This window comes from Squalius cephalus, assembly GCF_949319135.1.
Source record: "Squalius cephalus genome assembly, chromosome: 13".
NCBI lineage: Eukaryota > Metazoa > Chordata > Actinopteri > Cypriniformes > Leuciscidae > Squalius > Squalius cephalus.
This window is the reverse complement of record NC_137134.1, coordinates 30261607-30286594: the sequence shown is the minus strand read 5'-3', so window position 1 is coordinate 30286594 and position 24988 is coordinate 30261607. Positions and strand designations below refer to the sequence as shown.

Below are 24988 nucleotides of genomic sequence, written 5' to 3'. Positions count from 1 at the left end.
GCAAATGGTACAGCGCGTTCTTAAAAGCGTCGCTGATACACCGGTTATCTCGGTTACTCTGTCTGTACATTTTAAGCAACAATAAAACGAAATATGTTATAAAACACCACTCTGCCTCTTTTCGTTTTCATTTAAATAAATTAAACATTATAGGGACACAAATGTGGTTCATGCGCAACGCATATTGATTGATTATTCACTGCACGTTATACGTTATTCTATTTATAACGAAACGAAATTTAAAACACAACCCTAACGTTACCTCTTTTCGTTTAAAAAAATAAATAAAATAAACATATTCCAGGCAATATATGCATTTGTACAAATGTTGCAATAAACATCAGTGATAATCTTGTAATAAAAAATGACAAGAAACCATATTTATTTTTGTAAAATTTCAGTTTTATCAATAATAGCCTATATAAAAGTTTAAGTAAAGTACAAGAAGCTATACAATAAGAAATAAAGCAAACAATTCAGTCAAATATCCAAATGCAGCGCTCTAACATTACAAGTAGTTAAACACAAATAACGTTAATATAAAACTAAACTTAGCCCTCAGCCAAAACGATTGACGGGGAACTCATTATATATTCACGAGACCAAAGATCGCCCGTTAGGTCTACACAAAACGAATTATCTTATGTTTAACCACTACCGTCGGAGTCCGCGACGAACGCCGAGGCAAGGCTCATCCAGCCGGGAAACATGAGCGCCGAGCGCCCGCTGAACGCATGGATCTCACCGGGGGGGAAAAATCATCTTTATAAATAAACCACAGATTTGAGCTTTAAACAACTACATTCTCGCCTGAAAAACTCTTAAAATTACATTTCGTGATACAGTAACAGTAGTATTATATTAAACTGTATATTAAAAAATGGCGCTTCTTATGTTGTCATTCCTCTTGTAGCACGCGCAAGTGACGATTCTCTGTCAACCAATCAACGTCCTGCAGTGAGTCTAGCTCCACCTTTTAGTACCGTTCCACTGTGCTAGGTACCCCAATGGAAGGGTACCTAAAAAGTGGTACGGTACGGTTCGGCATTTTGGTACCATTCACAACTTTTGATAGTGGAAACGCAAATAAATGCGTACCGTTCCGTACCGTACCGTACCGTACCGCTCAGTGGAAACGAGGCATTACAGATGTCAACTTAGGACCAATCAAAGAACCCTGAGGCACCCCACAAGTTACTTTACGCATTTCTGATTGATGATCATTTAAATGTACATACAATGTACATACATTGAATAATCCCATAACGACACATTGACTTACTGAAGTCCTATTAGTTTTGTTCCAAACTTTATTAAAAAACATTAACAGGCCATGCATGGATACAAGCTTTGTCTAATGCTGATTGCATGTTGAATACTCAAAGGAAGTTAAATGGAAATACTGATCTGTGAACAGGTTTTGCCTTCCTCTGCCCTCATGAGTACAATGACAGAAACTACAAGCAAGAACACTAGATAGAGATTGGAAACCAACAGCATATTATTGTTACGAAACTGCTCCAAGACTCGAAGGTAGAGGATCCAAATGCAGCTTTATTAGGGTTAATCCAGACACGTAATCCAAGAAACAGGCAATGGTCAAAACACAGGTAAGCAGTCCAAAAAAACAAATAACCAAACAAACAAATAAACAAACAAACAAAACAGGCAGGGGTCAGAGGCAAAAGAGTTATCCAGGGAACAGGCAAGAAATCCAAAAAACCAAGAGACATGAAAACCAGGGAAAACGCTCAGAAGTGCAGTGCAACAACATACAAAACTTCGCCCTCAGTGAAGGGGTGAACCAGGCTTATATGGGGTGAACTAAACAAGAATATGAGATACAGGTGAATGTGATAATGAGTGCTGATGAGTCCAGGCAGAGAATGATGGGAGATGTAGTCTGCGAGTGAATAATATGTCTGAGTCTGGTGTGGTTACAATTATAGACCTATGTTATAAATATTACATTTCTATTTTGACTTGAAAATGAGCATTACAGTAAAACAGTAAAATAACATTTGTGCATAACCTAAATGATATTCATGAACGAACATTCGTTGTTTTGTGATAACCGGTCTATCTGTTCAAAATTCCTCAACAGTGAGTCGACACTTGTTTTTTTTTTTTTTTTTTTTTTTTTGCTGTCCGTGACGGCACTGTCACTGCCACTTGTTTGTAGCCTATCTCGTTTATACGACAGAAACGCCACGGCACGGTCGATCACCTCATCAAGTCGAGTCATGGTTATGATCTAGGATTCTAAAACAATATGAAGAAACTGTTATTGCTCTTTTCTTTCGCATTATTTTTTCAAGGCAAGTCATCGGTTCGTCATTCTTTCGGTTTCACATTCAGGCCTATGTTCTTATGTCACATATTAGTCTACAACAGATTCGGGGAAATACGAATTTCACCGTCGCTGTAATGTTGATGAATCGGAACATTTTCATGTAAGGAAGATAATTTGCAAAGAATAAGAAAGGCTAAATCATTGCTTTTGTCTGTTCTGCAGTAGCCTAATCCAGGGGGCGGGGTTGTCGATCGTGGCTTTTGGCGTCGGATTTCCACACCAACAGTTATAGCTATAGGTTATCAACATATGTGACCTGATCCAGCAAAATGAGTCACAGTGACCCAAATTTCAAAATTGAGATTTTGGTATTAATGGAAAGAGGGGACCATAAGCTTTCAAATGATATCCTAGTCAAAGTCATACCTTGAATGGTTGTAAAGATATACACATTTGAATTATGGTCGTCTGTCCTCTTTTTCCAATTGAAAACCTGAGAAAATCGCTTTTAAAGTTTTTTGCCCGTTTTTTGTTGATATCTTTCAAAATCCATTGCATTTAAAGGGATAAACTATTTATTGTACAGCTTAATGTGACCAAAGACATTAATATATGCTATTAAACCAGGCTGAAGCTCAAATTATTTTAAAGTTTTTATTTTAATAAATAATTTAAAAGGCACTTTTACAAACATTTACTAAAATCAGAAAGATTGAACAGAGGTGCTACAGTTTTCCTTGAGAGAGTGTGTGTCTGTCTGTCTGTCTCTCTCTCTCTCTCTCTCTCTCTGTCTGTGTGTGTGTGTGTGTGTGTGTGTGAGAGAGAGAGAGATAAAGTGAGAGAGGCAGAGAGACAAGGAAACAGAGAACAAATAATGTTAGCCTATGCAATCATCTTTGTGTAGGCTAGTTGACAATATCAGTGTAACAAATTCATAACGGAGATACCAACAGTTAAATATTGGGTTAAAATAAATCAAACACATTGTAATGGATTCTCCTTGCAGATAAATACACTCACAGAATAATTGCACTCACTCACATCCATACACGATAAATACCACAGGGCTGTCACTGCTGTCGCGGTCATCAGAGGATGACACGTCTCCAGATCCAAAACACTGACTAGCCTTACTCTTGATGACCAGCAGCAGAGCTTAGGTTAGAAGCCTCTAGTGAGTTCAACGCTTTTGGCGACTTTTTGGTGAATTTGCTCTCTTTTGACAGCGACATTTCTCAAATTAATAATATTTAATCTTTCTGAGGAGATCAGCTAGCTTGTTTACACATAGCGCTACGAGTCTGACAGGAGGATGGCTGGACCAATCGCGTGCCTGTCAGTCGAAACGGGGCTTCCCATTGACAAATGATCAGCGTTTTTGTACATTTCTAAGCTTTTTGATTGGTTCTATACAACGTGAAACACCATATTTGGAGAGCAGAGACGTTTGAGGGGATTCCCGGGAAATGCTCAGAGGTGACGAGAGGAGTTGAGAAAAGCAATATTAATTTCCAGCGAATTTAGTTAAACTTTGTCAACTTTAATAGTAATTTAAATACCTTTACTCAATTATCTGGACTACGAAACTTTAGGAGATTATTTTGGAATGTCTGTTCTTTGAAATTTAGCAAAAAAAAATTTTTTTTAAAAAATCTATTATTTCATTGTTTTTCCACATAATCGGCCCATATCTTAAAATGGAACGTTGCGACTTCCGACTCATTTCGCCAGATCGGGTCACATATGATAAACTCATCATAAATTGGTCAAAGATACATTCATGACGGAATGTACATTCATTCATTCATAGCCTTCATACGGTTCACACTGCTTCTGTTTTGTTATGCAAATATTGCGCAATCATTCGTGGACAAATTCCACAATGACAAGATCTATTTTCATTTTATGATGATATTTAATTCTATAGCCTAGTATTCAGTGTATTCTAGTTGGCTGTTCTAATAGGATAATAATAATCGCTAAGATTTAAATATCGACTGCGTTAAAAATAAGTTTCTTTATTGGCATCTATGTCCATGAAGAAGAACCACACCAAACTTTCTATTGCACAAAAGGTTCTATACATTATTAAAATTTGCACTATGAGTAACATGTTTTTAAGAACTGATCACTGAAAGGTTTTTTGAAGAACCAGAAATTGCTCTTCTTTCTTCTATATGGCACTGCTGAGAAAACCCTCCTTTTGGAACCTTTATTTTTAAGAGTAGCCTAGTTTACTGATATTGAAAACTTTCAGCTATATTTTGTTTTTTTATATTTCTCAGGTGTGTTTGGGGAGACGACACAAATGTCAGTGAAAGAGGGAGATTCCGTCATTCTGCAGTCTAATGTCACTGAAATACAGAGAATATTTTTGTTGATGTGGATGTATGGATCTCAAAACTCCATTATCGCTAAAATCGAGGGCACAGCTCAGACAGTCTCATTATATGATGTTGATGATGGGAGATTCGAGGACAGACTGCAGTTGGACAATAAGACTGGATCTCTGACCATCAGTGACATCAGAACCAAACACTCCGGAGATTATTATATAAAGATCATCAGCACTGAGACCTTAGTCAATACATTCAGTGTTACTGTCCATGGTGAGTAGCTCCGATAGATCTATATTGATTATATAGTTCAGGCCAATATGTTTGACTTTTTACCATAACTGTTCCTGTTTGTTTTCCAGATGTGATTTTTGCAGGGTTGGAAAACAAGAGAGAAGGAGATTCTGTGACTCTACACACTGGTGTTACTGATTCACAGAAACATGATCTAATACGGTGGACGTTTGGGACTACGAATCCAGACACTTTTATAGCTGAAATGAACATAAAGATTCATGAGATCACATACAGTCCTGATGAGAGATACAGAGAGAGAATACATCTGGAAAATCAGACGGGATATCTCACCATCAGAGACGTCAGAACCGCAGACACTGGTGTTTATCAACTACAGATCTCCAACAGTAAAGAGACCTTATACAAGAGATTCAATGTTTTTGTTGGTAAGTAGCTCATGTTTGATCATGTTAAATGAGCATTTCCCTTAAATCCCACAATAAATGTACTTATCCTAATGACTTTCTCTCTTCAGCCATTCCAGATCCAGGTTTGTCCGCTGGTTATATTGTGCTGATTTGTGTTTTTCTCCTGCTGTGTGTGGCTGTAGCTCTGGCTGTGATTTACTACATGTTCAGATACTCCAAACGGAAAGGTAATCATTATCTACTGCTAATATAGCAAAAGGAATAATCCTATATGAGAGTTTTAAAAGTGTATTTAATTTGCATAACTATGTTTTTTTCAATTGAGAAATACTGTATCTTTAACAAATTATACAGTGGGTGATCTTAAGAAAAACAGGAATTGATTGTAGCTGGAAAGCAGTCTGTGATTCTTGTTCCCACTTAAGATACAGGAAGTTCTAGAATCCTAGAAATGCATTTTAAAAAGTGACTTTTAAAATATATTGAAAACCAACAGAAAAAAAGAACATCCCTTTATTAGGATTGCACCTTAAAATGCTACTTATTTATGCAGATCACTAGGAGATTTTGCAGTTTTTTGCTGTAACATCTCCATGATGTTGAGAGTCAGACACAAACGGTGTCAGTTAACAACGCTTTTGAATCAAATTGTAAACCAATATCTGAGTGAATATCTGTTTCTTGTTGGAACAGCTCCTTCATTGCAAATGCATTCTCACTGTTTTGGAGCAAAGCTATTATTTCTGATGGGACTTCGCTTATTCGTAAATTTTTCTTTAGAATTTTAACTATTTTAAAAATCTGTTAAAACTTTTTTATCTTGGTGCTGAGACAGAAAATAAAAAAACGGTGTCAGTGACGGAGGGAAATTCTGTCACGCTGAGAACCGGTGCAACTGAAATCCAGAGAGAGGATGAAGTACTCTGGACATTTGGACCGAAGGACATGGTCATCGCTCAAATACACAAAAAGCCCGGTAACATTTCGTATGCCGACGACGAGCGGTTCAGCGACAAATTGCAGCTGGACCAGCAGACCGGAGATCTGACCATCAGCGACATCAGGATCCGAATCTCTGGAGATTATCAGATGCAGATCACCGGCAGCAGAGCCAAAACGAAGAGATTCAAGGTTATTGTACGAGGTGTGTGGGTATATTAATTCAAACACCCTACAGTGTTGTCTGTAAATGTGTTAATTTGTTCATTTTACACTTCATTGAGGTCTAAAGTGGGATTTGAGTTGTTCATAAAATATTCTCTAGATTAATTCAATAAGATAGTCAATTAATTCACCTTAAGGTACAGTCAAAATAACCATTGTTTGTCACTATTGACAAGGGATCTTTTTTGCCCACAAAATTTCCCCAAAATGTTGTTATTCCCTACAGACCTTTTTTATTTTAACCACTGAGCAAAACAATTTCATTTGTTAATTTGTTAATTTTACACTTCATTGAGGTCTAAAGTGGGATTTGAGTTGTTCATCTGCACATATCAACATGCTTTGTTTCTATTTCTTTATGAAATAAAGTGGACACACTGAAATTCACGGAGGGAGAGTCTGTCCATCTGCAGACTGGTATTACCGAAATACAGAAAGATGATGTGATTCTGTGGAAGTTTGAACCTAAAAACACCCTCATAGCCAAAGTTGATGGGCAAACCAGTGAGACCAGCGTCTACGATGTTGACGACGAGAGATTCAAAGACAGACTGGAGCTGGACAGTCGAACTGGAGATCTCACCATCACAAACACCAAAAGCAGCGACTCTGGAGTTTACGAAGTACAGATGAAGAGCAGCATTAAATCTTCATACAAGAAATTCAACGTTCTTGTTTGGTGTGAGTAGCTCAAAATAATCACAGTATTTATAGTGCGGTTTACTTTCACATTCACATGTTTCTCCTACATGTTTCTCTCTCTTTGGCAGTGAATACGCTGAAATATACAGTTGGAGATTCTGTGACTCTACAAACTGGTGTTACCAATCTGAAGAAAGATGAGCGGATACTGTGGAAGTTTAGCGATAAAGAAACGCTCATAGCTGAACTCAACGCAGCCACCAATCAGGCCTTATTCTATGAAGGTCCTGATGGGAGATTCAGAGACAGATTGCAGTTAAACCAGCGAACTGGAGATCTGACCATCAGGAAAATCAGCAGAGCACATTCAGACGTTTATACACTACAAATCATCAGCGGCAAAAAGATCACATGCAAGAGATTCATGGTGATTGCCCACGGTGAGTGACGCAATCATATTTAGCACTGTTTTGATGCTTTTAATGCTCTTAACACAGATTATTAATAGTTAAAGACACAAAAAACTGAAAAAACAACAACAACCTGATCTCACAGGAAAACATAACTTTGTTACAAGGCGGCACATTTGTATGAATTCGTACACTGTAAATCATACAAAAACTTAAGGCATGAAGGTCCACCCCTAACCCCATATCTTAACACTTGGGTTTAAGCAGATTGTACAAAAACGTACACATTATATTGTATGTATTTATATGAATTAGCTAATAATTTGCCCAAAACGTAAAATAGTTACAAATTGTCATAAGTTTGAAGATATTTGGGCTATTATTTAATCTGGTGGATAAAGCAAGGAATATAATAAATAAAAGTCCACAACTAGAAGATGATCGACAGGCCATGTTTTCCCCCTCTTTTACCCTTCTTTACTCAAACATCAGACTTTTTAACGCAGGAAAGAGGTGGCAACAGTTTACTCAGGAATCTTGTGAAAAAAAATGAAAATTCTGCTGAAATGTCGTTCCAGCTGACAGGAACGTTCTTGGAACTTTAGCTGACGCTCTGGCAAGGTTATCTCAAAGTTCTTTCAGTAACATTAATAAAATGTTCGTTCAAATTGATCTGTTTTTCAATAATGTTCTCAAAACGTTAACATAAAAACATTATATATCGTTCATGGAATGTTTTTTTTCTCAAGTCTTAGTAAGATGTTCATACATTTTTTCAGAGTAAAAAAAAAAAAGTATTTACCTTTAAATTACTAGACATTATAAAATCATCTTTTGGTAAAGTTTGACTTTTTTTTAGGTTTTTCCATGTATACTAAAGCATTTCTCGCAATCCATTCATTCCTAAGGGGGTCATGGGAAGGATTTTTTACTTTATTTTTTATTTTTATTACAACCACATAAACTCCTCGAATTCAATCACTTGTGTGTTTGTGTTTGTGTGTGTGTGTGTGTGTGTGTGTGTGTGTTTGTGTGTGTCCTAATTTGGGAATATTTGCAAAACATTCCTAGAACATTTTGTATTATTATTATTCTAGAAACACTGGTTTTGATTGAGAAAATGTACCCTCTTGACCTCCTAATTAATCAACCATCAGTTCCTTTCAATGTTACTGTGGCAGTGAGGTCAGATCACCTGTTATAATGTCCATGTTTTTCTCTGTTATCTGTTGCTGCGACAAAATAAAGAGAAGACTGTGTCAGCGACGGAAGGAGATTCGGTCACGCTGCACAACGAAACTGAAATACAAGATGATGATCTTATTCTGTGGCTGTTTGGAGCTGAAGACAGACTCATAGCTAAAAGAGAAACAAATAAAAGTCCCTGTACATATTATGGCGCCGAAGAGAAATTCAAAAACATATTGAATCTGGATCATCAAACTGGATCTCTGATCATAAGAAACAGCACAACTGAACATGCCGGAGTCTATAAACTACTGATCATCAGCAGCCGAGAGACTAAATACAAGAGATATAAAGTTACAATCCATGGTGAGTAACATGGTGATCTTTTTTATTTTGGCTCTGTGTACAGACGCTCTGAAATGAACATATTGCTGTCACGTCTTGGTTTGGTTTTGTTTCATGTCGGTCATGTGATTCACTGTTAGTCATGTGATCCTGCCATGTGTTCCCTTGTCTGATGTGTCATGCTGTCATTGGTCCATTGTTTCATTGTTAATAGGTGTCCTTTGTTTAGTCATTAGTCTGTATTTAAGCCCTCATGTTTGCCAATTGTGTCTTTGTCAAGTATTGTTTCCTTTAACCACTGTTTGGGAAGCGTCGTGTCCGTGTATTCTGTTTGATCATGTTTCTCAACAAGCTCACCTTCAGTAGACTACTTTACAATTGGATGATTTATTTTCTAAATTGTCCTTTAATTTTCTCAGTTCTTTACGGTTTGACACTCAGCACTGTATTATTTTGAGTGTTTTTGATTGGGTAAGTGGTAGGAATTCTTGGTTTATTGGCTGTTTATCTGACATGTTTATTGGCTGAACATTGACACTAAAGTAGCTGTGACATCAACCTTTTTAACCAGTATTCTTTGTTTTCTTACAGAGAGAGAAAGACATACAGACAGCGGGGATGAGCAGGAGGGTATACACTTAATACAAATATAACTGTGAATTTTTGCACATTTTGTATGACATTATGTAAACAATTTTAGAGAATTTATTGACTTATTTTAATTTGGTGCTTGTGAACATAAATGTGAACATAAATGTGAACATGAATGTAATTTAGATATTTATGTTATATATTTATGAATTTATTACAGTCCTTAACTTGTTAGTGTATGGACCTTATATGTACTGTATAGCAGTGATTTGTTACTGTGTTATGTATTAGACAGTGCTATATTTCATATTGGCTGAATGCATGCATACTGACTCTTGTCATTGGACAATGATTTATAATTGGTAATATTATAAATTTTAATATTAATGAGGTTCTAATGAGTCTGATTCGAGGTTTATTCCATTTCTGTTTTTTTTAATGGTCTTGCTTTTTGTATTTTACTGATTTTTGTGTGTGTATTCCTTGGATGAATGGCTTTTGTTTTATTCTCATTTCCAAGTCATTTGTATAAAATTCTGTTCAATTAATAAAAGTTTATATAAGATATAGATATACTGCTGGTATTAATATCTTAATATCAGTTTGTAAACCACAAGCTGATGAAGTCTTTTTTTGGAAAGATATTAAAAACTAAAATATTCTCTGGATTAATTCAATAAGATTGTCAATTAATTCACCTTAAGGTACAGTAAAAATAACCATAGTTTGTCACTATTGACAAGGGATCTTTTTTGCCCATAAAATTTCACCAAAATGTTGTTATACAGACCTTTTTTTTTTTTAATCACTGAGCAAAACAACTTTACCTACTTGATATTTTGCTCTCCTTAAATGTAAAAATTAATCTAAAAAACTACATTTTTGCGAACTCCTTAGTTAATCAATTTTTCCACTACGATGGACGGCATATTTTCATTGTTGTTGGTTTCTCAGGGACCAATCAGTGACCAGACATTACTCATATTAGAAAAATAAATTTGTTTCCAATGGTCTGAAGGAGTTAATATGTCAAGACCATTACGTATAAACAATTTAAATCTCCACTTAAAAAAATAACTTCAAATAGTTAAGTGCTCTACTAAATGTATATATTGTTTTGGATTAAACTGGATTAAACAAGGTCACAAATCTTTAAAATGATTCAAAGCAGCCCAAGATTAGATGTAAAGTTTATTGTAAATATTTCTTGCCATGTTAAAAGCTGACAAATGGAGGATGTTTTTCTTTCATCTTCTCAGTTTTTCCACTTATCCAATGATCTGAAATGAACAAAATGGCACAAGAAATAAAAACAGTATTATGGAATACAGTCATGACATTGATTGCTTGTTAGTTCCTTATGTAAAGTTTTATTATAATGATGATATAATTATCATTTTATGAGATATACTGTATTATGAGATACAGTCATGACATTGATTGCTTGTTAGTTCCTTATGTTAAGTTTTATTATAATGATGATATAATTGCACTTACTCCACTAATCCAGCTGCTGTAGGCAGACACACGAGTGAAGACTGTTGGCTTCTGGTAGGCATTACAACCCGATGATGACACAAAGCTGGCCACACCATGGACGACGTACTGACCGCTGACCTGACAGTTCAGAGGACCGCCAGAGTCACCCTAAAAACAACACAACAGGAGACAAAATTAGACATTTTACTGCAGTATGAAGCAGTTCATGATCTGTTTGCAAGCTAGTCTTTCTCACCTGGCATCCAGACAAGCTGCCGCCACCAGCGCACACCATGGAGCTCTTCACGGTGCTTCCCCACCAGTCGCTACGAGAGCAGGTACTGTGGGCCACCACGGGCAGGTAGGCCTGTTTCAGCTGAGCGGAGAGTGACCCACCAGCTAAATGAAGATCACATCCAGGAGAGGAAGGAATCAGGAATCAGTACATTCAATAAGATCATGGATGTTGTGTTGATGATGTAAGTCCAGGTAGTTATGCATGAAACTTATGTCAAAAACTCAATAGAGTCAAGTATGCTGCTTTGATATTAACTGTAATTGTAGATACAGTAGTTGCATGTGTGGCATTAAATTTAATGTGCAATTGTTGATATATGATGTGTTTTCTGTCATTAGTGCAAACAATAAGGCAACACTGTATTTTAAGGGGACGTAGTTACACTTTACTACATGTACTTTTATATTACTACTATAGTAATAACAGTAAATTATGCATAATTACAAGTAACTAAGCCTAAACCGAACCCAGTAACACTTTATTTTACATTGTCCTTGTTACATGTACTTAGCATAGTTAATACTAACCCTAACAGTAACTATGCATAATTACATGCAAATAACCCTCAACCAAATCCTAACCCTACCCTAACCCTATAGTAAGTACATGTAGTTGCTTAATATTACTCGGTACTTAAATATAATTACACTGTAACAATCACACCTTAAAATAAAGTGTAACCCCAAACCCTAACCGTAAGTAGTTAATATAGTAGGCTACTTGTTTAGGTGAGTACAATGTAACTACATCACCTTAAAATAAAGTGTAACCAAAAATAAATAAATAATAAATAGAGAAGGTGGTCTGACTGAACCCTGAGTGGAGAACATCAAATATTGATCTGAGTTTTTATTTCTTATTTTACCTGTATTACTATTATCTTTAAATCTTCTGCTAATAAAAATGGTCCATTACAATGTAGAAAAAAACTGCAATGATATATTATACTACTACATAAGTCTTCTAAATGTATTTTGAGTACAAAAACTGTTAGTTTAATCGGCTTGGCAATAGTATTGTTGTTTGTTTTTCTGTAACTGTCGCCAGTCGTGTATATGTTGTATGTTATACGCACCCAGAAGCCTCATTATTTCTGTTCCAGTTGGGGTGGATGATGACTTGACTGACGGTCATGTACTGCTCGCGACCCTCGTGGTTGTAGATGTCGTGGTCGCCCAGGACAATATGCCACGTTCTCGAGCTGCACAGAAAACAAGTTCAGAAACACGTAAGTAGAGAGTAAGAAACAAGTGAACACTTTTTATTAACGTCTTATAGGAGCGGAATTTCCATTGGCTAGTCAATCAGTTTGAAAACTGTCACAAATTTAGAAACGCACACTTTTGTTCTGCAGTATGAATTACAAATACTCAAGTTTACTGTAATTAAGTCGGTTTTTTAGAAATTGTACTTTGAGTATAAAAAGTGTAATTTTACTTTTACTTGATTACATTTTAAGTGATGTATCGGTACTTTCACTCCGCTATTTTCCTTCTTTTTGTGGTCGTTACTCATTACATGCTCTCTCTGTTAATGGTTACTCTGTAGTCTCCACAAAGTCTTACGGACCCTTCTGGCTTTAAAACCGGCACAACAGGTGCTGCCCACTCTGAGAATTTCACACGCACTATAATATGGTCTCTAATGAGGCTATCAAGTTCAGCTTCAACTTTCTCTCTCAGCAAAAGGCAGTGACCTTGATTTAAAAAAAATTAGGCTTTGCATCACTTGGTACATGAATCCAAGTTCCTCTTTGAAAACGGTTTCATGTTTCCTTAAGATGTCTTGCAACAACTCTGAGCTGTCTTTAATTTTACTCACTTTTTCCAGCTGAGTTCCAGGTCTATGAGCCATGATCGTCCTGATAAATTAGGCCCAGATCCTGCCACCACCACTGCTGTGAGTTCTTTGATAAGCCCTTTGTGTTTGACTTTAACCTTGGTGGTGCCTAGAACATGCACTGACTGTCCTGAGTATGTTTTTAAACTGAGAGAGCTTGTTTTGAGTTCAGGCAAGTTCCTTTTAGCTTCCATTTTTCCTTAGTCCATCTTAGAAGACAGTCACACACACTACATCCAGTGTCAGTCTCAAACTTCACAGGGCATTCATTTACAACCAGTGTCTGTGTAATAAGCCAAATTGGGCATTTTGACGTAATTTTGTGTGTACTCATTCGTTTAAGTACGATAAGACACAAAGATCTTAGTTCAGACTTGTGAGTATGTGCAGTGAAAACAGCGCGTGGTTACCAAATTGAGTTTCTTTCGAGTCTTCTTGCACGTGAATTGATTAAAGTCATTTGAATGTTTATGAAGACCTTGGTCACATTTTAATACTGCTTTCTAAATAACAAGCGGAATTTTGATATCAAGCAGTCGAAAACCCAATTCATAACCATTCAGTTCAGTTTATAAGCTGTCAGACAGGGCCGGAGTGGGGCCACTTTTCAGCCCGGGAGTTTCAGGCCCAAGACCGGCCCTCTTTTTCCATGGTGGAATTCCAAATTGGACAAATGAAGCAACAGTTCAGCTCTTACTATTGCGTAGTTTTTATTAATACTATGGTTCAACAAATAATGTAAAGGTTAAATAATAATTCACGTAAGCTGAGAAGTTAACAAAAAATGTTCCACTATTCCACAAGGATAGGTTGATAAATTTACAAAAGCAGAAAGAAAGAAAGAAAGAAAGAAAGAAAGCATTTGAAATGTATTCCACTCTTCCACAAAGAGGCATATTGAACTAATGCTTACAGATTTATTTGTATTCAAAAATAATGCTTTTTTAATAAAAAAATGTGATACCTAATGACATTTGAGGTAATTAAAACAGTAAGTCCCGCCCATGGACTGCCAAAAATAAAAGTGTTCGAGCGAGCAAAAGCAGGACATCAAGCGAGAGAACGTGGGGAATGATCATGCGTGCGCGCGAGGGCTTGTAGGCTATTGCGTGCAGAGGAAATGTCATGCGCGCGCGCAGGGTTTGAATGAGCTCGCGAGTTCCCGTTTCCTCGCGTGTGGATCTTTTATCCTCTCGCGAATGTCATTTACTGCGCGCGCGCCAGCATCAGTTGTGCGCTCCATTAATTTTGATTTTTCGCCATAGGGCCGGCCCAGATATCGGTAGGCGCCGGCGGTGCCGCGGTGTAGCCTACCTGTGAAAACGTTTTGGAAAAGACGGGCTATGGACTCAACCAACTCTATGGGAGGGGGTACAACCCATGCAGAGGCTACGCGCTGCGGTGTCAGAATGCGGAACGTGTGTAGCCTAATGTAACTAACGTGACAAATGTGGGAAAAAAAAAGCAAAAAAAAATGCTCGACCGGCCCAAAAGTGAAGCGGCCCACTGGGATTCTCCCGATTCTCCCGATTACCCACCCTGGGCCTGCTGTCAGATGAGACTAAACATGGCATAGTTGCATGTTAGAACACACTAGTAGATAAACAGTATGTAGTTGAAAGCATATACAGTACTTTATGTCCTGTGAAGCAAATGGTACAGACGTGTCATTGAGGTATAAATGACTCCATCTCTCCCGACAGATCCATCCTGTGCCTGGAGCGTCCCATCAGTCCTCTATCAGCATATTGATGAAATCCTTGCACTAGATAGGCATTAGTAAACTGTAATGATGAAGGTCATTGTGACACGTTTAATTCACATGTACCCCTTTAAAGGGATTTCTGAAGGTATTCACAGGTATTGGTACCGACCACTGAAATCTTTGAATCGTGACAATTATAGAGAGTTTCAGCTGATCTTCTCTTCATCATTTCCAAATTCTCTTCAGTGTCCATTTCAATGTACTAATGATGTTACATTGTTTTATTGGGAGCCTCGGCCTGAGTCTGATTTAAGGATGTTCCATGTCCTCCAAAGGAATGTCATTGGGATCATGTGGTGGGTTATTGTCAGCATCATTCTCCTGAATGTCATTGGGTTCAGGTTGTGGGTTATTGTCAGCATCATTCTCCTGTAAGAAAATAAAGATTCACAGAAGGTTACTGTTACGTTGGGTTGAAGCAGAGGAGGAAACAGGATCCAAGTGCAGCAGTCTTCTATTAAATAAACTCAAAACTTCACAAATACAAACTCAGACTCAGGAACAGGAACAGGAACAAGACTCGGGAACGGAACAACCACCATAGTGCAACGATAAGAACTGACCAAGACACATGGCAGGATCACATGACAAACAGAGAATCACATTAACAAGACACAGAAACATGTCAATGACAAGAACAAGAAACGAAACCCAAAATGTGACAGTTTCAGTGATGAGAAGGATTGATGTTTCAGTTACACAAACACGAAATGTACAAAATGTTTATTTGGGAGTTATTGGTGTTTTTGAATGTTACACCGGTGAATATCTGCTTCTGTACTGTTAAAAATACAAAAAATAAAAGTAAAGAGCAAAAAAGATAACATTTCACATTTACATGTATTACATTTTATTTATATTTATGTTAACCTTTGTTTTTGCACAGTAAATCTCATATATCTTGTTAAATCAGCTGTATGTAATACTTACTCTCTGTGGGACTGGTGCATGGGTCTTCTGGTGACGATAGTAAATCACAGCAGATACAGCAGCAAACACAAGCAGAACACCAACAACTATTCCTGCTACAGCTCCTGAAGACAGACCTGAACCTGGAACATCTACAGAGAAACAGACATTATTGTGAATGATTTTTTTTTTTTTTTACTTTAGACCCTTCTATGTTGAGTATCAACATGAAACAGCAGAATTCACTAGAAAACAAATACTATGCATTTTTCAAGTTAGAAGTTATCAAGTTAATAACATTAGTCAAAATGTTATTGGGAAAAGCTCCAAAAAGGCCACAACTAAACATTTACTGAGTTGATTTAAAAATATTTAACTGTTTTTTTTTAATTCCTCAAAGGAAAATGCATTGAATAAAATTATATATTCTCACCAATGACAGTAAGATTGAATCTCTTCACTCTAGTGATGCTGAAGCTGCTGTTGTTGATGATGATCTGTAGTTTATAAAGTCCAGAGTCTGTGTTTGTGATGTTTGTGATGGTCAGAGATCCAGTCTGATGATCCAGCTTCAGTCTGTCTCTGAATCTCTCTTTACACTGAACATCTGTACAGATCTTACTCTGATCTCTATTGGTTTCAGCGATGAGAGTGTCATTAAAATACCACGTCATCACATTATTTGTGTTTTTTATTATATCTAAAGTAACAGATTCTCCCTCCTTCACTGACTTTCTCTTCACTTCATCTCGTTCAGCAGCAGGAACACCTGAGACACAAACCAACAGATGACTAAAGTTCTAGACGAAAACAAATGCCACAACATGAGAGAACGAATGAAATGGCATAAACCCTTTCTTAACTTTCGATTTGAAAAGAACCAATTTTTGTACTCAAACCCATTTTACATATTTTAATAACAGAAGCTGAGCAGAGATGGTGTGATTAAACATTGTCATCTCCCTCTGAGCTCAACTGCAGCTTCAATTAACTGTTAAAACTAACAACTTTTCAATGGAAAAACTGTACGAGATCTGAATACGGTAAGTATTATAACTGAGAAAAAATAACCAAATATCATTGGGGGAAAAAATATATAGATTCACAAATTCATAATAACAAAAACAATATAGTTATCATATATAAACTGCATTTAAACATTCACTAACTCACCATGAACAGTAACATTGAAGATATTTTCACTGCTGCTGCTGATGATGATGATCTTCAGTTCATAAAGTCCAGAGTGTGTTGTGTTGATATTTCTGATGGTCAGAGATCCAGTCTGATGATCCAGCTTCAGTCTGTCTCTGAATCTCTCAGTGCCTTCATTACACTGAACATCTGTACAGGTCTGGTTGAGATCTCCATTGATTTGAGCGATGCGGGTGTTATAATAATACCATTTAATATCATATTGTTGGTTTATTTTAACACCAGTGTATAAAGTGACTGAGTCTCCCTCCAGCACTGACACTTCTGATCCAACCCCGAAAACACCTGGAGAAGAAATGAACAGTTTTTCTACAATATATTTTTAATCCTGCGGTTTGAATCTCCCATATAAATAGTTTAGCTACATTACATTTTAATTTGGCAGAAGCTTTTCTCATATTGCATTCAAGTTACATTAGTCAACACTTTAAAGTATGGGATTTATTGGTTCAGTTTAACTCATTACAAATATTTAACGCAGTTAATGCAGCATATGTTTTGTCTTGGCATCCTTTGGCTAGCATTACATTATTTGACGGTGCTATAATTCATTCAAGTGCTATTAAACCATTCAGCATGCTAAGACGAAAAAAAAACACACACAAATATACGTGCTGGCGCATCTGTGAAGCGGCTCTCTATTGATACTGAGGCTTTATAGGTCGGGTAGGATCTGTGATCTCTGACTCAGTTTGTTCACTGGTTTCCATGACTGCAATATATAATGCGTTTTCCGCCAACTGGCAACCCGAGGTGTCGAAACACTACTGGGTAAATTGGCAACGGGCAGAATCACACAGACCAAAACATAAACAGACATTCTGACATGGAACGCACAATTCAAAGAAGAATAAATGGCTGTTGCATTATTTTTATAAGAAAAAACTGTGACCAGCATGTTTTCTATACATATCTGCAAACATATTATAGTACTTATATTCTTTAGTATAGTACAGTATTACATACAGCTGGTGCTCTTCGGTAATTTTTGGCCAAAAAATTTACATTTTTTTTTTTTTTTTAGAATTTGTTTCTTAATTCGGAATGGTACGGAACTTGGTAAAGGCTTTGGCACTTGCCATGTGAAAAAATAAACATGGACATGACTCGAAATAGTCTGAAATAGTATAAATAGTCCTGAAATAAATTGTCTCATGTGCTTCATTCGGGAAATAAATTGGAGACGAATTCCATCTAGTGAAAACTTTTGGTACACAAATTTTGAACACAACATGTTTAGCTTTATGGCTTTGATTTTCTCACAGTTTTAGAGTAAAACATGCTTTTGAAAATATTATATTATATAAATATATTTTTTTTTTATAACAATAAACATTCAATTCTGTAACTTTTTTTAAGTTAACTTTTTAAAACCTATTCACTTCAGCAATAATCGTCATCTCTGAAAAGAGATCAAACTTAAGTCTGTTTCGAAATTAAATTTTTCAGGTCTATGCTCAAAAAGCAAATACATCGATTAAATACAGCGTAAATATAATTTAGTACCATGAAATCCCCTAGAAATACAAAATATCAAATAAAAAAACTTTATCGAACTAAAATATAGTACATTCATTTCATTGAAAAAAAACAAACATTTTTGACCGACATGCGAAGAGCACCAGAGAACAAAAACAAAGTAAAAATCACTCGCAGCTCTTGACTGAATCACTTTTGTAGCTTTAATAAGGATTAATATCTATTCAGTTTAAATTTATACAGTGAAGTCAATGTTTGATTATTTAATTTCTGTAGGTTTACCTGTTACACCATCCCAAAAATATTAAAGTTCACAAGTTTATATGGGTCAAAACTAACGAAAGCTTTTCAATCTGGTTTCAGCCATGTTCACCACAGAGCCTTTAATGTTCACTTTTCATGTTGTGCTTTTGTTGTTGTGAGTTTCTGATAGCGCGGAGCAGAGTGAGCATTAGGTTTCAATTCATTCATATGGAAGTTGAGGTGGGCAGTTCTCAACTTTATGCATATCAAGCGAAAAACGCTGTGAGCTTCAGTCTGTCTTGTAGGGGCGAGAAATATGAAACCAAGTAAATACAGGGCTAGTATCACAGATATTGATAAGGATACTTTTCATTTAAAAGCATGCACTAGAACTTGCAAACCTTTGATGCAAACTGACCTTTAAAAATTGCTTGTAAGAATAAAATGGGTAATTATGTCCACTTAGCATTATACTTGAAAGCCATTTTTTTAACATTCAATAAGCCTTAACTGTAAATTATTACATTATGTTTTTGTTTACACTGTCAAAAAAGTGCTAATTTTTTTTTACTGGGGCAGTAACCTCATAGGAACACACCTTTGTATGTTCTTTACCCCTAAACTGTGCATATTAGTACCATGGGACCCTTGTAGTACCCTTTAGATTCAGTTATGGTACAAATGTGTAGCTTTGACGCAGTGGCGGCTGGTGAATAATTGTATAGGTGGGGCTGTGGCATATCAAACAATTTCAGCTGCAGAACAGGCAAAGTTAAAGAACATCTGCTTGACCTTAACTTCTGGTTATTCATAAAAACAGCTATGATGAGTTAATTTACCAGTTTCACTGAAATTTTGGATACCTCCATGACTGATTTAAACAAATGAGACAGAACAATGTATGTACCACTATGTACATGAAACCAGTAACACTTTACAATTAAGTTTTATTAGTTAACATTAGTAATTTAGTTAACATGAACTGAGAATGAACAATACTTCTTCAGCATTTCTTCAACAACAATTAACAACACTGGATTTTTATTAAACGATCATAATTTCTGTAACAAATGTAGGTATTGCTAATTATTAGTTCATGATAGTTAATACATTATCAAATGTTGAAAAATGAGACCTTATTCTGTAAAGTGTTGCCAAAATAAATAAATCAATGTGGTGAAAAAAAAAAACTGCATGTTGGTCTGGGTCCAGCTCTTTTACCTTCAAGTTTGTCAAAGTCGACAGTCAAGTTTGCAGACTGTCGACTTTGGCTTTTAGCTTGCTTAGATGGGGCAATTTAATATTCATCAATAATATTGATGTGCCTGCAGACAGTTGGCGATGACATGACGGTTTTCTCCAGAGCGGATGTATAGACAAATGAACTAAAAAAAAAAAAAAAGTACTATCACTGAACTTACTTAAGCTGGACTATGATGCTATTTTCTTCTAGATCTGCTGTACAGCATGAACAAACTTTGCTGCATTATTTTCCTGTTTTCACTGTAAAGCTGCTTTGAAACAATCTGTATTGTAAAAAGAACTAGGCTATATAGATAAACGTGACTTGACTGCGTCTGCCTTTGTCATGTAGTTAAAATTGCGCCTACAGATCAGTCCTGATTTTAGCAGCGGCTGGTCATGGGCGATGAAATAAGCCCCCTCAGATTATATTAGAGAACGCTAATTGGCTAAATGTTATGTCATATCTTGAATACGTTTATATCTTGAATCAGCAATCGGCTAAACTTCTACAAAGTCCCGACTCCAGGGAGCTCGCCCCACAGCCGAACTTGAGATGTGCCTCAAAAGGGACATATGGGGAACGCATTTTACACAAATGATTTTCTACCATATTTATATGATGTGATATTTATTTAAATAATTTATAATATTATTTTTGTGTCCGTGTATGGTTCAGGGAGGGCGGCTATTGGCTAGCCGCCACACGTCATCCCTTATGAAAAATATCTATGGTGTTACACAAGTTAAACTGTTGTAACCAAGTTTTTTTTTTTTTTTTTTTAATTGATTGATTATCATTATTATTACCATGGTTTTACTACAAATATCATGGTTAAGGTTAAAATTTGGTTACTGCAGTTGTTAACTTGTTACTGCAGTTTTACTGTAAATAGCCTAGTTGAACTGCAGTAAACCAGATGGTTTATTTTCCAAAGGGACTGCCAGCGACCATAGACTGTAAAAAAGCCAGTGACAGGCTGTTGTTGGATATTAGGTAGGCCTACAACGATTGCACTTTTTTTCTGACAGTGAGTGTATAATTAATAGTGGTGGGCCGTTATCGGCGTTAACGCACTGCGTTAACGCGAGACTCTTATCGCGCGATAAAAAAAATATCGCCGTTAATCTATTCTCCAAGTTGGGTTGGGAGCTGGCTCAAGCTACACAAGCGATGATGACGCAATCTACCCGCGGCCGCGAGGTACACCCGGCTGCAACCAAGCGGCAACATTCTGATCTGAAAAATGAAGCCTACCCGGAAGTGCGAAAAACTGCAATACATCGAAAATCCGCTAGGGGAAGGTCCCAAAAGGGAGCAAATCTCCATAGCCCCCATGTTAAAATGTCCGTTTTCACAGCATAAATTCATGTCTTTACAGGTTGGTCCCATGGACTTTTATTGTATTTTTCGATAGGTTCCGAGTGCCTGACAATGGCGAGGGTAGTGAATTTTTTTCTAACTCGTTAGTTTAGATAGTATTTAGATATAAAATGTATGACAAATAAGGGCGTGGTTAACTTTGATTGACAGCTTGATTGACAGCTTAGGCTGCGCCAACTGGAGAATGACAACATAAGAAGCGCCATTTTTTAACACATTTGAAATATAATACTACTGTTTCTGTATCATGAAATGTAGTTTTAAGAGTTTTTCAGGCGAGAATGTAGTTGTTTAAAGCTCAAATCTGTGGTTTATTTAAAGATTTATGAAAATGTTTTCCAGTTGTGAGATCCAGCGATGATGACCGGGCGCTCGGCGCATGTACCCCGCCTGCAACAGCTTTTCCTCGGCTAGACGTTCGCCGCTGACCCTGGCGTCTCTGTAGTGGTTAAACATGAGGTATAATTCGTCTTGTGTATATCTAACGGGCGATTTTTGGTTTTGTGAATCTATAACTTGTTCCCTGGCCAATCGTTTTGTCTGAGGGGAAGTTTCCTAACTTTATAAGTATTTAACTTTACCGTTGTATGGTTAGACTAGACAGAGCGCTGACTTTGTATGTTTGACTGAATTGTTTGCTTTATTTGTATAGCTTCTTATACCTTTTACTTATACTTTTATAATGGCTAATATTGATAAAACTGAAATTTAACAAAAAGAGACTGGGTTGAGTTTTGTCATTTTAAATTTTAATACAACGAAGATGATCTGTAATGTTGTTTACTGCAAAATCTGTTGTTTAGTACAAATGCACATATTGCCTGGACCATATTAAAATGTTTAATATTTTTATATTATATTTAAAACGAAAAGAGGCAGGTTTGTGTTTTATATTTTGTTTTGTTTTTATAAATAGGCAAACGTTATGTGCAGTGAATATAATCAATACGCGTTGCCTGAACCAAATTTGTGTGGCTATAATGTTTAAGATTTCTTAATGAAAACGAAAAGAGTTAGTATGGTGTTTTATAACATATTTCGTTGCCTAAAATATACACAGATGACCGGAGTAGCACAGTGAGCTGAGTGACGCGCGCTGTGTCAGAAGGTGGGCGGGGTTAGGATTTCCCAAGATGGCGCCGCCCATACCCCCCATAAACGGCTTCAAAACCGTTCTTCAGAAAGTCAATGGGTGACGTCACAGACGCTTTGTCCATATTTTTTACAGTCTATGGCTGCAACGCATCATACTCGTCGTCATCTTAAGTAAACACGGCTGAAAGTGAAAGCTGGTGTAAAAGATCGGTGCAACATTAATTATTTGGACTTGGTTCGGATTTAAGCCGTCCGACGTAGACTGTGTGGTGTAACAGTTCGGTAAGTAAACACACGACTAATCCGTTCTACCACCTCAAATTCAAAACGAAACATATCACTGAATACCAGTGCGCGCGTATTATTCCCAATATATCTGAGTGGTGTAGAACATAATCTCTGTCTGCGCCCGATTTAAAGAATCGTTGTTGTGTTTCTTTTTAACTGAAAAGACATCAGTTAGAATATTTTTAAATTTGGGGTTTCATAAGCTCCAAGCCATAATAAACATTAGACCTACTTAAGTCTCTGCAGCTAGTGTACTTAAATTTTATTTATCTGCAAAATGATGTTGTATACTTACAGTTTTGCACAATATATGTTCTCAAAACTACATGCACCCTTTAAAAAAAAAAAAAAAAAAACATTTAGCAGTTGTTTAGCAGGGTCTGTGCAACCTGTTCTGAAATGGTTTTATTATAATATCGTTATCGCAAGAGGCTGCAATGTATATCACAATATGGACTTTAGGGCCATATCGCCCATCCCTAATTGATAGCCTATAGTAGTTGATAATAACATAGGCCTACCTAATGTTGCCTACGGACGGTAACAGTACAGTAGTAACTTTTTACAGTCTATGAGTAGAACAGCTTTCTCAAGGAGTTTGTGATGCATTTTGGAAACAGGAGATGAGCCCCTGGTCTAATGCGCCACCTGGCTTGAGAAACCCGTTCTCAAAGATTTAGGCTACTTTTATAGTCATTATTTGGGTAGCACGCACACATATTCTGAATGCCTTCGGCAGAATTCAAATGAGCCATTTTAATCTAGATTAATCTAGATTAATTTCAAAATTAATCTAGATTAATCTAGATTAAAAAAAATTTATCTATGCCCACCTCTTATAATTAATAACAATTAGAAAATAGCATGAACCATGTGTACTTCTAAAGTTGAATAAGTTTTAATAAGTAAAATAAATTAAAAAAAAATTAATAAGTCAAATATTGCATAAACTAATTATAAGAAACGTTACATGTGCACTTTCCATTTGTTTATTGTGAAATAAGTCATGAGTCCCCAGTGCTTCTCTGTCATCTGACAAGGATTGTTCTGGGCTCCCGAAAGCATCGTAATCCTTAACTAATCGCAGAATCTAGTGTTTGAAATGGTTTCTTAAGACTGCCTTATGCTTATGATGTTTTTGAGGAACGCAGCCATGTTTAGGGGAGTCAGCAGTGAACGTTCTCTGTGATTGGCTGAGCATGTGTTTCAGAATTTGCGTAATGATCTGATGAGCAAAAGAAATACTTCTATACTCCGCAATTAAGTTTAATTATTATTTATTTTTTTTCACTTCAAATCGTATTTCAAGCATTACATTTCAAACAATTAAAACCACTGGTACAAAAAAAAAGTTGTATCAATATTTTACGTTAAGGTGTGAAGTGGGATTTTTCGGCACACATAAAGCTTCGAAACCTTTACGAATCTTTTGCTTCGAAACAATAGTTCGGAGCGTGGCTTCGTTACAACAACTGAACATAACTGTTCTCAGAATTCCAGCGGCTGGAGGGCGATGATCTCTGTGGACTCATGAATCATGCGGATTCACTGAGAACCACTGAACAAAAATGTTTTGGCGATCGGGTCCACTGCCCTGGTTACATCTAACTTAATTCTGTAAACGTAGGCGCTGTTTTCACACCAGCTAAAGCTAACCATAATACTAGGCTACTACTGCAGTCACAGAAAACACAGGGAGAGATTGAACAAGTTCTTACCATTGTCGAGTAAAATCAAGATCACCAAGAGCGAATAAAAGAGAAGGATGTTCATTTGCATCACGTTTTGATTCTGATCGTAAAATCATTCTGTTCTTCTCCATTAAAGGCCTCCATATTGGAAATAGAGTAGGTCGTCTTCTTCTTCTTCTTCTTCTTCTTCTTCTTCTTCTTCTTTTTATATGGCGGTTGGCAACCAGCTTTCGGTGCTTTACCGCCACCATCTGGACTGGAGTGTGGATCAAGCGTCGACCTACACTTCGTTAAATTCTATTTAATAACCCAGTAATCTTCAAAAAAGAAAACAAAAAAGAAAAACAAATTTCACCAGATCCTCTTTGCAATATATCATGCAAATTTAATGTCACCTGATTCTCACCAAGTTGTGAAATTAATCTTT

The 24988-nt window shown here is 36.5% G+C and overlaps 2 protein-coding genes and 1 pseudogene across 5 annotated transcripts in view; 1 reads left to right on the top strand and 2 right to left on the bottom strand.

Annotated features, from left to right (window-relative positions):
- Window positions 1-24715, bottom strand: part of LOC307169827 (cell adhesion molecule CEACAM1-like) — a 444926-nt gene extending 420211 nt beyond the window's left edge. Inside the window, exon 1 of the mRNA XM_079890655.1 lies at window positions 24589-24715. Coding sequence (XP_079746781.1) covers window positions 24589-24649 — 61 coding nt within the window. The 5' untranslated portion in view covers window positions 24650-24715. The remainder of the gene's footprint in view (window positions 1-24588) is intronic.
- LOC307169812 (uncharacterized protein) lies at window positions 1498-10200 on the top strand. 3 transcript variants are annotated; one of them, XM_079890631.1, is made up of 9 exons: window positions 1498-1610; window positions 4579-4902; window positions 4992-5312; window positions 5402-5521; window positions 6130-6438; window positions 6828-7139; window positions 7229-7540; window positions 8759-9064; window positions 9635-10200. In XM_079890631.1, the coding sequence occupies exons 2-9, from the start codon at window positions 4602-4604 to the stop codon at window positions 9694-9696; spliced, it is 2043 nt and encodes a 680-aa protein (XP_079746757.1). In that variant the 5' UTR covers window positions 1498-1610; window positions 4579-4601; the 3' UTR covers window positions 9697-10200. The 3 variants fall into 3 exon arrangements, with proteins under 3 accessions (XP_079746757.1, XP_079746758.1, XP_079746756.1); XM_079890632.1 differs by lacking the exon at window positions 1498-1610 and adding an exon at window positions 2144-2318 and having other exon boundaries at window positions 5477-5521; XM_079890630.1 differs by lacking the exon at window positions 1498-1610 and adding an exon at window positions 2144-2318.
- LOC307170522 (elastase-1-like) lies at window positions 10110-14979 on the bottom strand (annotated as a pseudogene). The gene is made up of 5 exons (XR_013824099.1): window positions 14915-14979; window positions 12487-12612; window positions 11370-11512; window positions 11132-11281; window positions 10110-10914 (listed from the first exon to the last, which is right to left on the bottom strand). The product of XR_013824099.1 is annotated as an elastase-1-like (transcript).
- Window positions 24716-24988: the final 273 nt, after the last annotated feature.

Coding starts and splice junctions, on each gene's coding strand:
- LOC307169812 (XM_079890630.1), top strand. CDS start 2,273: ATGAAGAAACTGTTATTGCTCTTTTCTTTCGCATTATTTTTTCAAG. Junction 2,319..4,578: donor TTTCGCATTATTTTTTCAAG/GCAAGTCATCGG, acceptor TATATTTCTCAG/GTGTGTTTGGGGAGACGACA. Junction 7,140..7,228: donor ATTCAACGTTCTTGTTTGGT/GTGAGTAGCTCA, acceptor TCTCTTTGGCAG/TGAATACGCTGAAATATACA.